A 15,110-nucleotide genomic window follows, 5' to 3' on the forward strand; every position below is an offset into this window, starting at 1 on the left:
TAGGAGATGATGATAATCTCATTGGAAATGAAGTCCTAGTTGAACTCATTGAACCTGCATCTTTACCACATGAACCAGAAAGAATTTTAGATAGACAAGGAAAAAGAACGCGACACACAATATGGCAAGAATGTCTGGTTAAGTGGAAAGATAGACCTGAAGAGAGTTCAACATGGGAAAGGGTAAGCAATCTCCAGAGGAGCTTTCCCATTTTTGTTTTCGAGGATGTAAACCATTCTTAAGGGGAAGAGAATGTTATGTCAGCCATAATTCCGGAATCGTCTGGTGTGGTTATGGTGAAGCAGGAAACCAGAGGGCTCGACAGTGCTTGGTTGATGGGACCCTAGAGGGTCTGGGACTAGGAACTATCCTAGGCCTAGGCAAGAATGGGGAGTGCAATGTTAAGGCCTATAGGGCAAAAAGATACTAAGGTCCTTTATGGACATGTGGCACTCAGGTGGGCTCCAAGTGGCAAGCACTGGGTTGAGGGGAGATTTCTAGAGAGAGGCTCCACAAAAGGAAGAGAGGAGAGGGAACTTGGGACACATTTCACGTACGGATGTAAGAAGGGGCACTCTAGGAATCGAGGCTGGGTGGTGAATCAGAGAGAGCTCTCTTTTGTGGTCATGTTACACTAATGGATGGTCATGCATTTTTTCGTGTGTAGACATTTCTAAGTATGAGAGTGTACATGTATATCGGGGTCTAAATGGATGCTCATGTGTTTGTGAATGCTAACAAAGTGAGTGGATGCTTCATCATTGCTGGTCTGTAATGGTTATGGTGATAACGGTGGTTTCAATCCTGTTGTGACTATCAGGAGGTGAAAGATGCCCTTTCGGTTTGGTTTTAGGGCTGAGTCTGGGGTCTACTGAAATACAAAGATAAGTAAGAACCAATAGTCAGAAGACTGGTTGGACACAAAAGATCTTGGGGGAGACATGAGTCTAGATATAGAGCTACAGATCACACAACTCTTGAGGAGCCCAAGTAAGGGTCGATACCCAAAATACTAATTGGCTAATCGTGAAAAGCATGCGGTTGGTGGACATGAAGCTAGTTGTATGCTCAAAATAGGGACATATCCGATAAATGTTTGGTGATGTGAGAGAAGGGCTAGTGTGAAGAGTTATATAGGCACACTCTTGTGATCTAACACACGGTAAAGTGATCCTTGTTTGGAAAGGCCCCAATTATTCTATATGAACCAGCCAGAGCAGTCCCCAAGACGTTTGTTTCAAATAGGGTGCTCATCACAGCTATTCAGTGTACTTGAGATTGATGCCACAATTCAGCAGCCTGCAATAGAGAGTGAAGCCAAACGCTTTGTGTTAAGGTCAGCACTCCCTTTGTACGACTTTTGCATGTGGAAATCTGCAGCACGGTATAGGATCGATTCCCTGGGCAAGTCAATAAAATTGCTTCCAGTTAATAAATTTGTCTATAGAATTAGTTTATCAGGCGATAAATTTGGAATACAATACTACAATAGTCCATCCTGTCTTGTCACGCCTTGTCTTTGGTATGACCTACAGATATGATTTAGTGGTTCTTTAAGGAGATAAGTGTTAGAAAGTTACATTCATGCATTTTACCTAGAATCTGTGAGACAATCGTTTGAAAGCTATGTTGCTAGCCTGATGAATCTAAGATGCAAGCTGTTTACAACTCTAAACTCAGCACCAGGTAACATCCTGATGATGACTGAGGATGTCCCTAAAACGAGCCCTATTGTGACAAGGTTCAGTCAATTACTGTTTTTAGTGACGCCATTTTAGTGGACCAAACACACCAGTGAGATGATGATGCCTGAAGATGTTGTACAGTAGGGGGAGTTAAGATTGATTTTAGCCGACACAGATTACCTTGGGGGGAATGTAGGATCCCCTTATGGTTTGTGGAAGCGAGGCAAAATAGGACATGCAATTAGCTGATGCAACCGGTAACATGGGATCTTGTGCTTGTTTGTGAGAACTTCTTCTTATCTGGATTGTGATGAGTTGCCATAACTTAGCACTGTCTTCAGTATTGTTAATTATTTTGCATAGGATTCTCTACGTTAGATGCTCGTCACAATTGCAAATGGGTTTGGGTGCAAGTTTTGATTTGTCTGTTTTTAGGTTGTGGTTGGGCATTTCAACTTGAAGTTACCCCTGTAATTTTTGGTTTTCAACAGAGGAACCAGATACGAAGACTATACCAGCTTTTAACAATAAAGGAGTCTGCTGCAAGTGTTCCTAGAAATTTGGAAGCTCGTCGTCGTCTGCAGTTCTTTGCTAATTCCTTGTTCATGAACATGCCTGAACCTAAACCTGTTCGGTCAATGAAATCGTTCAGGTTTGCTTCATTTTTCTTACTTATCATGCAGATACCAGTCACATTGAAACACATGTGAGACCCATTGAAACTTGGAAACTTGTTTCATGCATGAAATGCTTCATTCAAACGGCTGAAACATGCATGTTTGTTTTTTAAAACTTACCCTAAACCTTTTCTTTTCGCCTTATAAATGTAGCATGATGTTATAACTTGGTCTTTATAATTTTTGAAATCCTTGAGGGTTCAATTTTCAGCTCTATATAGCTGCACATTTGACATATGTCAAGTGTCCATGCTTATTTTATCTATGGTTTCCTCTCTCTAGTCTCGCAGAGCCTTATAAATCAAATATGCCATGCATTAAAGACAAATACAAATCACATGACAGATGTGTCATTGTGAAACGTCTCAGGGTTTTCTTTAAATGTTTTAGATGTGTTTGTGTGTGTGGTTTGGGGGGGGGGGGCGCAGGGTGAGGGGCACACTTTTTTTGGGGGGTGAAATCCATTTTGCATTATATTACGAAGAACAGTTCCAAAGGAAGAGACAACCAACTACAAGCATCAGAAGAAGTCATTATGTGACAAAAAGGCAGGATAATATCCCATGCATGTTGACTCTCATAAAATGATTGTCGCAAAGCATCCTAATTGTCATAAAGCATGCTTAATCACCACACACCTTTTTTTTTGAGTAGAAGACATTTTGCATTAAGAAAGCATTTAGATTCATAGCTGTCCCATAGTGGAACAATTGCTACTCACAACTAAAAACAGTAATAAAAAACTTCCAACTGGGCTTGAGGAAGGTCTCCAAAGGAATGAGCATCCTGTAGAGACCGAAGCAAAGAAGCTCGAAAATATGGAAGACAGTCACTGAAGAGTGCTCATATAGTCGAATGGTACGAGCACGATACGACAACCACTAGGAGAAGAAATGATCATACTTTGAGATAGAAGTATATCTTCCAAACAACCAAAGCTTCTTTCCAGAGGAAGTGGATGGAAAACAAGCTCAAAGCCTTGTCATCCATCGGAAAGAAAAGTATCGTGCTAAAGGAGAAATCGATAAGAGATGCAAGACCATCTCTCTTGCATGAGAGCACGTGGGGCAAGTTGAAGAAGCAATGCACATGGAGGCCAAGAAAGATCCCACTGCTTTAATCAACACACATAAACACGCGCACACTTTTTGTTTTGGTGAAATCAATGTATATGTATGTTATAAGAAGCTGTCCCCAAAGTGGAGATCAGCAAATAGAAGCTCAGAAACCTTCCTCGTAATCTATTTGCCAGACAGACATGCACCAATAAAAGGATTGCTTGAGTGACATTCGGAACTAGTAGAACATAGAAGAAGTATGCTTTCGAAAGACTCGGTGGTTCTTGTCTCGCCACACACACACACACACTTTTTTTGTGAGAAGAAATATTTTATTGCTGTGAAATAATTACATTCATAGTGACTCCAAAAGCGGAGTAACTACTACTCATCCGAAAATCTCAGTATAAGCCATATAGAGATCATGATCAATCAAAAGAGTCTGAAAGTAGTCATAAAACGATTGCCTCAGAGATTGTTTGAAAAAAACGAAAGATGAAAAAGTAGGATCACCATAGACTCTATGATTTCTATCCATCCATCGAGTCCAAAGTGCCCAGTAGCGCACCCAAACAAAAAATAAATTAAAACCCCGTCTGGCGGGATGAAAACCAAATAACCAGAAGAAAAGCACTTCCCATGTCAACATCACCGTGATTGAATAAGACTCCGGTGTGGGATTATCAGTATCCCAGAGAATGCAAGATTGATTAGAGTTGCCGTTAGGCCGCGATGGGCAAACCACTTTGCCTAAAGTTGCTGCAATTTTAGGCAAGAGTGAAGCCATGCATTGCGGGAAGTCTACAACTTCAACGCAGACGGGGCATCGATGTCGAATCAGAGCCTGATAATCCCTTGTGGGGGACCATGGCAAAACGTGCACCATTTGTTGCGCTAAAAAGAGTGGCGAGTGTTCCAAAAGCATTTGCTTGCGAATCTCATCTACGATAATGACCTCAAAAAAGCCTTTGGCTGCATAGTGTACCTTGCGAACAAATGAGCCAGCTAGTGTTCAGGTCAACCAGTTGCTTACCTCTGTAGCAGGTGGCATCCGACCTGGGAAAAATAAAATGATTGCATTTTTGTTGGTAAACTGAAAGGAAAGCAAAGAGTGGACACAAACTCAGAATACTTGCATTATGGAATGAAGAAGAGTGAGGTCCTTAAGTAGGCACCTCATACATTCTCACTGACATCATTGATGACTTCAGAGCTCCACAATCATCTCCTCAATCTGCTCCTAGATTCTCTCAATCATCCTATGTGGCTTTCCACCACCTAACTGTGCTTGTGGGCACCTAACTGTGCCTCTAGCACTCACACATAGAAACCAAGGTGTGCCTGAGGCATACACCTTGAGATATCCCATCAAACCCCCCCTCAAGGGAATGCCTCAGGCTATGTCAAGGATACATCTAGTCTCATAGTTTCTCATGCCATCTCATGGTGGTCAAGGATAAATCTATGGCTAGGTTCTCATGCTAGCAAGGGTTCCCTTGGGTGTAAGGTAAACAAAAGGGATACAAAAAGACCTTCCAATGGTTATCTCCCCTGCATGTACATGCACACAATGTCTGCAGGAGGTACCATGGAGCAAAACATACACATGGCCTACATCATAAGGTGACCAGAGGTGTTTACAAAACACACAAAACACAATAATTTATTTCATTCATTTTGGAGGACTATCCAGGCTGAGTACCTTGACATAAAAAGAGAGATCTGGAGCATACATAGAGATGATTTAAAATGCATAATCTTCATGGGATGCCTCATCTTGTGGAGGCAAAATATCCATGTCAAGGCAAGGTCTTACCACCTGGGCAGTGTCTAGTGCCTTATAAGATGGTACTATGATAGAACAAGTGGATCTGAAAATCATATCCTTCAAGAGAACAATTTTCTTGTCATCTCCATAGTTGTGTAGAGAAGCATATCTTAGATATCTGAACTTCATATTTTTCTTGTACTTGGAGTCAAATGAAGGTGCCATGAGAGGGTAGATCTCTGGCTTTGTAGTTACTTCCTTTTTGGCAACCATTGTTTTGGCAATCTTCAACAAGGAAGTCAGGTTGGCATTTTCATCCTTTGTAGCATAACAAGACATTGCTTTATGTTTTGGCTTTTCACATATTTTGCATAAGCAAGCCATGAGAGGGTCTAACCCAGGTATTGGGCAGTGTCTTCTCTCTTACAGGGCTTAGAATAACAACTGAAATGCTTCAAAATATAAGCATTTAATGTAGTAAAGTCTTGTGACAAAATTTCAATTAATGATGCTTTCACTTACATGCTTCACAGAGGTGGCTAAAATGAAAGCTTTTCAATCAAAACCAGGTATAGCAATTCAAAGCAAAACTGAAGCCACACTTGTACTGATGTTATTGAAAGTTTCAAAAACTCAGAAGTGCTAGAGTAGCATTTTATGTAGCATCATCTTCAAAAACTTGTCAAAACTGTCAAAACCAAAAGGCTGAACGTGGAGGGCTTGTATCTCACTCTTCAAAGCAAGGAAAAGAGGGCTTTCTGAAGCAAAAGAAAGCTCATATACCAGAGAGGATCCAGCACAGAGGTTGGACGAAATGGCGCGCGCTATTGCCTGGGGGACTTGCTGCAGGCTGAACCTGAGTTTTGACGATTTCTCCTTCGTTACTGAACCAAATGAGCTGAAAAATGACTCAAAATCTTCGTCTTGAGGTCGCCCATCTACTCCTAAGAGGGCTCAAGCAATGGCGCAGCAGGCATGGAGTATTGTGCAATAGAAGAATGGCGAAAAAATGCGCTGTTTGGAGAATGGCAGCCAACAGAGACGTTTTTTTTTCAATTGCTTGCAGGTGGAAGTTCGCCCAAACAAGGGGTATCTCCAGCAGGAAGGGCTTGGAGAATGGTGGAGAACTGAGGGAGAACAAGCTTTAGCAAGATTTGGGAAGAAAGAGGAGAAATGGTGAAGATGAAGAAGAAGAAGAAGAAGATGATGTGGCAGAAATGGGCTCAAGGGGGATCAAAGGGCTCTGATACCATGTTGGTAAACTGAAAGGAAAGCAAAGAGTGGACACAAACTCAGAATACTTGCATTATGGAATGAAGAAGAGTGAGGTCCTTAAGTAGGCACCTCATACATGCTCACTGATATAACTGATGACTTCAGAGCTCCACAATCATCTCCTCAATCTGCTCCTAGATTTTCTCAATCATCCTATGTGGCTTTCCACCACCTAACTGTGCTTGTGGGCACCTAACTGTGCCTCTAGCACTCACACATAGAAACCAAGGTGTGCCTGAGGCATACACCTTGAGATATCCCATCAATTTTTGGCATAATTCTCTAACTGGGTCCACAATTTCATCCACTTCAACCATGAGACCAACCGATGGAACATAGTCTTTCCACTCTTTCCTGGTGTCTGCAAATCCTTCGTGCATGACATCATACACGAGTTGTGGTTCAACAGAATCATGCACGGGGTCATGCTGACACTCATCCTGCTTTTGATTTTTGCATTGAGTCGAGCGATCCTTTTGAAAAGTTTTTCATAGGAGTATTCAGCCATGTCCTCTGAAGAGGATGGAACCCAAAAAGGGGGAACCTATAAAACGATAAAAGAGAAAAAACAGTCCCGAAAGAAACAGCCCTCAAAGAGAAGGGAAATAGTGTATTTCCAAGGAGAAGGAGATAGAAGAAATAGCTAAGGATTTAGAGAAGAGAAAGACAAGTTCACAAAAGAGGCGAAAACCTACCCCAAAATCAACCCAGATCACAATAGAGAAAGGGCAAAGCAGCAAGGATATGAAAGACAAGAAAATCAGCAACAAAAACAGCAAAAGGAGTGAAGGGAGACCCAAAACGATATGCAACAGCAGGTGTGAAGTCGAAACTGACGATGGATGCTCTTCCCAAGGCGCGCAGGTACAGCAGAGACCAGCAGCAACAGTCCGCACCAATGTAGGGTTCAGTGCAGGCTGTACGGACAGGCATGGAGGTCAAAAGGGGTTCCTTACAGGTTGTACGGAAGGTGTACGGACAAGTAAGGAAGCTGAAAAGGGGTTGCGAGAAGGTACAGCTTGTAGACTAGAAGGGGGTTGAAGCAGGTCGAAATCTCTCCTCTCCTCCACTCTCTCTCACCTCACACCACACCACACACCACACTGATCACACACACACACACACACACACTCTTTTTTTTTATAGTGAAAACTTTGAGTGCTTTATATTTCAAGATAGCTATCCAGAAAAAAACTGGTAAGCTGAAATATTACATCAAGCGAAAATGTCCATTTAGGACAAATATACATCTTGATCTATGCAGTGAGTTTGCAGACAATCGAAAAGAGATTGCTGCAAAGAACGACAAAGGAGAAAAAACTGGATCTCCAAGGCTCTGTGGTTTCTAGCTTTCTAGAGAGTCCGGGTGCCCAGTAGCGAACCCAGGTAAAGAACAACTCAAAAGCCGGCCATCTAGGAGAGATCCCAAACAACTAGAAAAGCTTGCCAAAAGAAGCCTGAGAAAATGACATTCTCAATTTGTGCAAAAGGATTGCCCAAGAAGTTATGTGTCTCGGGACAATGCCAAAAGATATGAGATATTGATTCCCTTGGAGCTAAACACCAATGACAGATAGCTGGAGCAATACGTATGCATGATAAAAGCTATCCAGACGGAACAACCCCCAATAGAACACGCCATAGAAAGACCTGTTGGGGTAGTGGAACCTTGGAGTGCCAAATCTGATTTAATCTTTTTCTCCACCATTTGACTGTAAAGCCCAAATCTGATTGGCCTTGTCTGAGACCCAAGGTGGTGATAGCAGAACTTTATATGAAGAAGAGACTGTGATATGAGACAGCTTCAAAGGACGGATGGACGAGTATAAAGGAAGAAGAGTCCAATCTTGAAGCCTGTCTTGAAGTTCTAAAGGCGGTATTGGCTGAAATAGCTGAAGCATTCGAGTAATGACGAAGATTGGAGAGCAAAAGGGCAGAATCCAAGGAACAAACAAGTGGGGAACCCGATAAAGGAGCTTCTGTGACAGAGGCAGAGCACAATTGGCGAAGAAGATCCAATTGGAGAGAAGAAGAAGGACCATGAGAAACATTCAGCTTTGCCGATTTGACTTAAGGCGAGGCAAACACACCACCATGCTTCCGCCAAAGAAAAACACGAGTAGTCGGAGTAGAGGCAAAAAGAGGAGGGGTTGAGGTAGAAAAAACAAAGGAAACAGGTGTTGAAGCAGCAGGAAGGGAGGAGGAACATGACATCGAGGGTTGCAACATCAGAATGGAAGGCAGAAGAGGCGGAGGGACAGATGATGGCCGTATAGCCTGTACGGATGGCCGTACGATAGGGTTTGTAGAAGGAAAAGGCAGAGTGGAAAGCTGCTGCAGGCCAAAGGCTGTAGGACTCAGTCCCGAGGGCTGTACGGAGGGTGCAGGAGAGGCAGCAACGTGTACGGACTGCGCGAGGAGACTAGATGAAGGGCGCAATTGAATAGAACAGGATTGGGACTGTACAAACGGGCACGAGAAGGGAGTAGGAAGCTGTATGGACGGTACGGATGGGAATGGGAGGTGAGCAGAGAATGACGGAATAGAAAAAGAGGGGGACGGAGGGTCGACCAGGGCTGCAGGGCCTCCAGAGCTCTCCATCGTATTGCACACCACACACACTGTGCGCTCTCACACACACACACACACACACACACACACACACACACACCCACACTTTTTTTAATATAGTGAAATCACATCACAAGAGTAGCCTCCTCAAAGCGAGGTGCTAGAAAATACATCAGCTGAAAATCTTTGTATAGGCCAAATACACATCATGATCTATGCAGCGTGCTTGCAAACAACCAAAAATGGATTGTTGCAAAGAATGCTTGAAAAAAGCGAACAAAGAGAAATCGGGTCACCAAAGACTTCACAATTCCGGGCCGTCCACACACACACACACACACACACACACACACACACATTTCTTTTTTGTGAGAAGAAATATTTTATTGCTGTAAATAATTACATTCATAGTTACTTCAAAAGTGGAGTAACTACTACTTAACTGAAAATCTCAGTATAAGCTATATATACATCATGATCAATCAAATGAGTCTGAAAGCAATCATAGAATGATTGCTGCAGATATCGTTTGAAGAAAAGAAAAGATGGAAAAGTAGAATCACCAAAAACTCTATGATTTTTGTCCATCCATAGAGTCCACAGTGCCCAGTAGTGCACCCAAACAAAAAACAAATCAAAACCATGTCTAGTTGGATGAAAACCAAACAACCTGAAGAACCTGCCAAATGTAACAGTAGGAAATCTCGCTCGAAGCCCCTGTCGGATGAGAGCGAGGAAATCAAAAGTGTGTGGACAGTGCCAAAAGATGTGAAGCACAGATTCAGCAGAATGTAGACATCTGTGCCAAGCTGCCGGAGAAATATGTCTATGCGCGAGTAACTGCCAGGAATTTCCAATCCGTGCAACAAGCCAGTGTCCAAGAGGTGGTCCATATATTGAAGCATTGGATGAGTGGCTATGGCAAAATTAAAGCACTGAGAGGACATCCTTGTCAAACAGAACAACCAAGAGTCCAGGTTGTAGAAATATCCCCGGAAAGTATGCAGGTAGCTTTACTATCTTGATATAGCCAATTGATAACTTGCTGCATTTTTGTGCCAAATTCCGAGGCCTGCATAGTGAATGAAATAAAGTCCCACTTAACGGTATCAAAAGCTGTGGCAATATTAACTTGCAAGAGCAAAACATCTTGTTGCATATATTTGGCATTTTCGATTCCAACATAAGCATTAGCAATGTTATCTATGATATGCCTAGGAGGAACAAAACCATATTGCGCAGGATGCAACCCATCATGTAAATAACCTTTTAGCTGATCAACAATCATTTTGGTAGTAACTTTGTAAATGACTGGCATAAGCGTGATAGGTCTCCAATCAGCCAAAGATTCACAAATTCCCTTTTTTGGAAGGAGTTCAACAAGACCTCTCTTCCATGTGTCTGGCATTTTCTGATTTTGCCAAGCAGAATTCACCATATGCAGCAATGTATGCTTCAAAAGAGGCCAATATTCTAGAAAAAACTCAACTGTAAGACCATCCCATCCTGGAGATTTCCATCTACCAAAGGATTTGATTGCATCTGACAATTCCCTCTCAGTAAAGGGTTCCTCCAATTCCAAAGCTTGAGTAGTGGAAACAATAGGAGAAACATGCTATAAAAGTAAGTTTCTTGCAGACAAAACTTGCTACGAGGGAGGATATGCATAACCAAATTGCTGAAAGAAATGATGTACACAAACAAAAGCAAGCTGTGGCCGTGATGTAGTCCATGAACCATTAGGCAGAAGCACCCTGCAAATGTTTGTTTTTAATCTCTTCTGGTGCAAGCTTTTAAAAAAGTGTTTGGAAGAGCAGCCTTTATCTGTAAAAGCTCTTTGTCTTGCTGTAGTCTCCCATTTAGCTAGTTTCCTGTGATCATTGATTTGAAGACAATGTCTAGCTTGGCATAGTGTTGTTTGCTCATGCAAGGACAATGGACGAAGATGACTGAGTTCAGTGAGGTCTTGACAAGTCAATTTGGCTTGAGCAACCGTTTCCCTTAGTGTCTTCATGTAAGACTTGCCATAACCTCTAATTACAACTTGCAAAAGAATCCCATGCATTATCAATATCAAAGTGGCTCTTAGAAGACAGAGAGTGAGATGCTTCAGTAACCATGGCCTTGAAAACATGCTGCAAATAGCTATTGTTCACAATCAGATGTCACCTTTGAGGCAGTCTATCATCTGGCAGATCATAAAAGGATAACCTCAACCATAAAGGTGCATGATCTGAATGTACAAAGGCATAGTCAATCCACATTTTGCATGTAAAATCATCATTTTCTTGTGGAGCTACACTATACCAGCGATCCAGTCCTGCCTAATAAGAAGAAAGGGCATTATGTTGGAAAGTGTATCCTGGTGACAAAGGCTGCAATTCCTTTCAAAGATCAACCAAATGAAGATGCATCATTAATTGAGACCATGCATGCCTTTCAGGGGTTAACATATGATTATTTCCTGATGTATTGTCACCCTGTTGCAGAGCATTATTGAAATCCCCACATATAAAGGCATAATATCTCCATGGATATCGTTGCATGGCATCCCAAATTGCAGTTCTATCCCGAGAAGATTGAGGTGCATAGACAGAAGCGAATTCAAACACGTCGCCTTGAATGTTGTATTGAAGAATAATCCATCTGCCTTGATTGTCATTTAAGAATTAACTGGCTGAAGCTCATGCTTGATCAGAAAGACTACACCTGAGAAAGAGTGCTCCCCAGCAGAGAAGATATCATATCCACAGTAATGACCTGTCTTTCCTGCATGGACATGTTGATTGTGTTCTTGTAATGCCACTATGTCAGGCTGAAATCTATTGATATACAGCCACACATATTTCCATTTCCTACTGTCACACATTCCCTGAACATTAAGTGTAAAGCATTTGACATGAGCAGTCATATTTACAGATATATATAGGAGAAAAACAGCTATGTACAGCAGCAACCTTCAGGATGTCAACCCTGCATTTCTATGGGGTCATGGCCTTTTCCCCGAGAGAAACATCCGCCTGAGGAGTGGACAGCAAAGCAGCAACCTCTTCTTCAAGGAAGAGGGTTGTGCTAGACGAATAGAGAACTTTTTTTGGACTTTGCCATCCATCAGTTCGAGGTTTCTGTCCTTTTGTTGAGGGTTGAATAGTAGGAAGCAAAGGGGAAGAAGCAGTTGCATTTGAAACCACTGGAGCTTTGCCTTTATCGTGATTCACAAAAAACTGTCTATTACCTCTATTTTTATTCCCAATAGAGGCAAGAGCATCCTTAGTGGGCATCTGTACAGGCAAAGTGGCAGGAGGCATTTTATGTTGAGTTGTTGGGCCCCTGCAAATAATCCCCATTTCAATTTATGAAAAGCACTTCCCATTTCAACATTGTTCACCGTGACTGAATAAGACTCTGGTGTGGGATTGTCAGTATCCCAGAGAATGCAAAATCGATTTGAGTTGCCATTAGGCCGTGGTGGGCAAACCACTTTGGCTAAAGTCGTTGCAATTTTGAAGGCATGCATTGCGGGAAGTCTATAACTTCAACCCAGACCGGACATCTGTGTCAGATCAAAGCCTGAAAGTCCCTTGTGGGAGACCATGGAAAAACGTTCACCATTTGCTGCCCAAAAAAGAGGGGCGAATGTTCCAAAAGCATTTGTCTGTGACTCTCATCTACCATAATGAGCTCAAAAGAACCTCTGGTTGCATAGTGCACCTTTCGAACAAATGAGCCAGCCAGTGTGCGGGTCAACGAGTTGCCTACCTCTGCAGCAGGTGGCATCCCACCTGGGAAAAATAAAATAATTGCATTTTTGGCATATTCTCTAACTGGATCCACAATTTCATCCACTTCGACCATGAGACCAATCGAAGGAACAGAGTCTTTCCACTCTTTCCTTTGTGTCTGCAAAGCCTTCGTGCATGACGTCATAAACCAGTTGTGCTTCAACAGAATCATGCACTGGGTCATGCTGACCCTCAGCTTGCTTTTGCTTTTTGCATTGAACTGATCGATCCTTTTGAAAAGTTTTTTCATAAGAGTATTCAGCGATGTGTTCGGAAGAGGATGGAACCCAAAAAAGAGGTACCTGTAATGTGATAATAGAAAAAAAAAAGTCCGACAGCCCACAGAGAAGAAGAAAATAGTGTATTTGCAAGGAGAAGAAGGGGAAAGAGAGATGTAGGGATTTAGAGAAAAGAAAAGACAAGTTCTGTAGAAGAAAAGGAGAAAAAAACCAGTAAAAGTTCCCAGATGAACTATTTTTCATAAAAAGAAGGGAGATTCTGGCGATGAAAAGAGTACACAGGACCCAAAAACCCAAAATGAGAGAAAGGGGAACAGAGACCCCTCAAAATCAGCGTATAGATGCAGTCCGTGAGCAAAATCCCTGCATAAAAACGACCCAGGAGGAGGGAATCAACTGGGAGCAGCAGCCTGAGCAGGGCGGGACAGGCCGTACCAGTCGGTACAGCTGTACGGAAACTGTACGGAATTTTGACGGGCTGTACGGCAGGTAGTTAATGCCCGAAAACGTCATTTTTTGGGCTCTGATGTGGCGCAGCAGGGAGCTGATGCAAACGGGCTGGTTTGGGGGAGCTGGGGGCCTGAAGGGAAGGCTGGAGCTCGGGGGGGGGGGGGGGGGGGGGGGGGTCTCATACACACACACACACTTACTTTTTTGAAACGGAAATCCATTTAGCTTTATATTACAAAAAGTTTGTCTCCAAAGAAGAGATCAGGTACAAAATAAGAAAATCTCAGTATAAGACAAGTAGACAGCATAGTCTATCTGCTAAACAGACAAGGAATTATAGAGTGATTGCTTGAGTGACATGCGAAACTGAAAGAACATTGAAGAGGTGGGCTCATGAAAGACTTGTTGATTCCTGTCTTTCCATATGGTCTAGAGTGCCCAATATCTAACCCATGCAAAGAACACATCGAACTCCGGTCGTTGGGAGTGAATCCCAAAGAGCCAAAAAGGCTTTCCAAATGTGGTAGAAGGAAAGCGTGCTTAAAGACGCTGTTGAATCAACAAAAAGAAATCTCGAGTCCCGGGACAAGTCCAAAAAAGATGAAGCAAAGATTCCCTGGGAGCCAAACATGTGTGGCATAATGTGTCGACAAGCTAGGAGTGTGCCAAAGGAAACGGCACCAAGTATCACTTGCCATAAAAAAACTTGCTGTTGAAGTGGCAGTTTGCAAGACCAGATTTGATGCAATCTTTTACGTCAAGAGTGATGCCTTGTCTCTGGCGGTCCCCTCTGAGAGTAGCTTAGGCTTTGTGTAAACTAATTTGTAGTATTTTCACAGCTTATTATTATGAGGGGAGAGAGAGAGAGAGAGAGAGAGAGAGAGAGAGAGCGCTTAGGCTTTGTATATATTATTTTTGTAGTGTTTTCACGCCGTATTATTCTGAGGATGTAATGTACACAAATGAACAACTACAAACGCCGAACGAGGATGGGATCTCGATTCTTTTTTACTTGCAAAAGATCTTCCCAGGTAAAGTGGTTTTTAGTAGTGGCTGTTTGTTGATAATTGGTGAATGGTCTCGATAGTTTGTTCATGTTTGATATTATGTTTCAGTGGCTTGTATTACTTGAAGCCTTAGGGTTGGAAAGTTTCATTGATTATGTTATTGTAATCATGGATATTTGAAAAGGTTTTTATTGAGAATGACTACCTTTTGGAGATGGTCAAGAATTTTTGCCATAGTGTTAGAGTTTCGCAACTCGGAGTGTTGCGTATTGCTTTTATCTTGTGCCAGATTTCTATACCTGGTTTCGTAGTGCAAATGAAAGTATCGAAGAGCTATAAAGATGAAGGCTTTGAAGGGTTTGATAATGATCATATATGATAAGAGATGGTAGCAATCAGCATCCTTTTGTTCTATGCTTGTTATTTTGGTCATGCTCCAGGTGGAGGGATAGTATTCCATTTCTGTGTGCTATACAACACGCAACCTCCAATATTCAAGAATTGCACATACTGAGCAATCATGAGCAATTTTCATTTCACGTGAAATCATAATCCATGTATCATTAATTGTGCTGGATTTACTCTTGCGTTTTGGCAG

The 15,110-nt window shown here is 42.3% G+C and overlaps 1 protein-coding gene across 2 annotated transcripts in view; it reads left to right on the forward strand.

Annotated features, from left to right (window-relative positions):
* Positions 1-15,110, forward strand: part of LOC147885741 (callose synthase 9-like) — a 273,087-nt gene that overhangs the window by 157,695 nt on the left and 100,282 nt on the right. For both annotated transcript variants that reach the window (XM_087396032.1, XM_087396031.1), the window contains exons 30-31: positions 2,177-2,337; positions 14,427-14,536. In XM_087396032.1, the coding sequence (XP_087252158.1) occupies positions 2,177-2,337; positions 14,427-14,536 (271 nt within the window). The remainder of the gene's footprint in view (positions 1-2,176; positions 2,338-14,426; positions 14,537-15,110) is intronic.

The sequence above is a fragment of the Dipteris shenzhenensis genome, chromosome 25, assembly GCF_047967505.1.
Source record: "Dipteris shenzhenensis isolate YYH24624 ecotype China chromosome 25, Dip_SZ_1.0, whole genome shotgun sequence".
NCBI lineage: Eukaryota > Viridiplantae > Streptophyta > Polypodiopsida > Gleicheniales > Dipteridaceae > Dipteris > Dipteris shenzhenensis.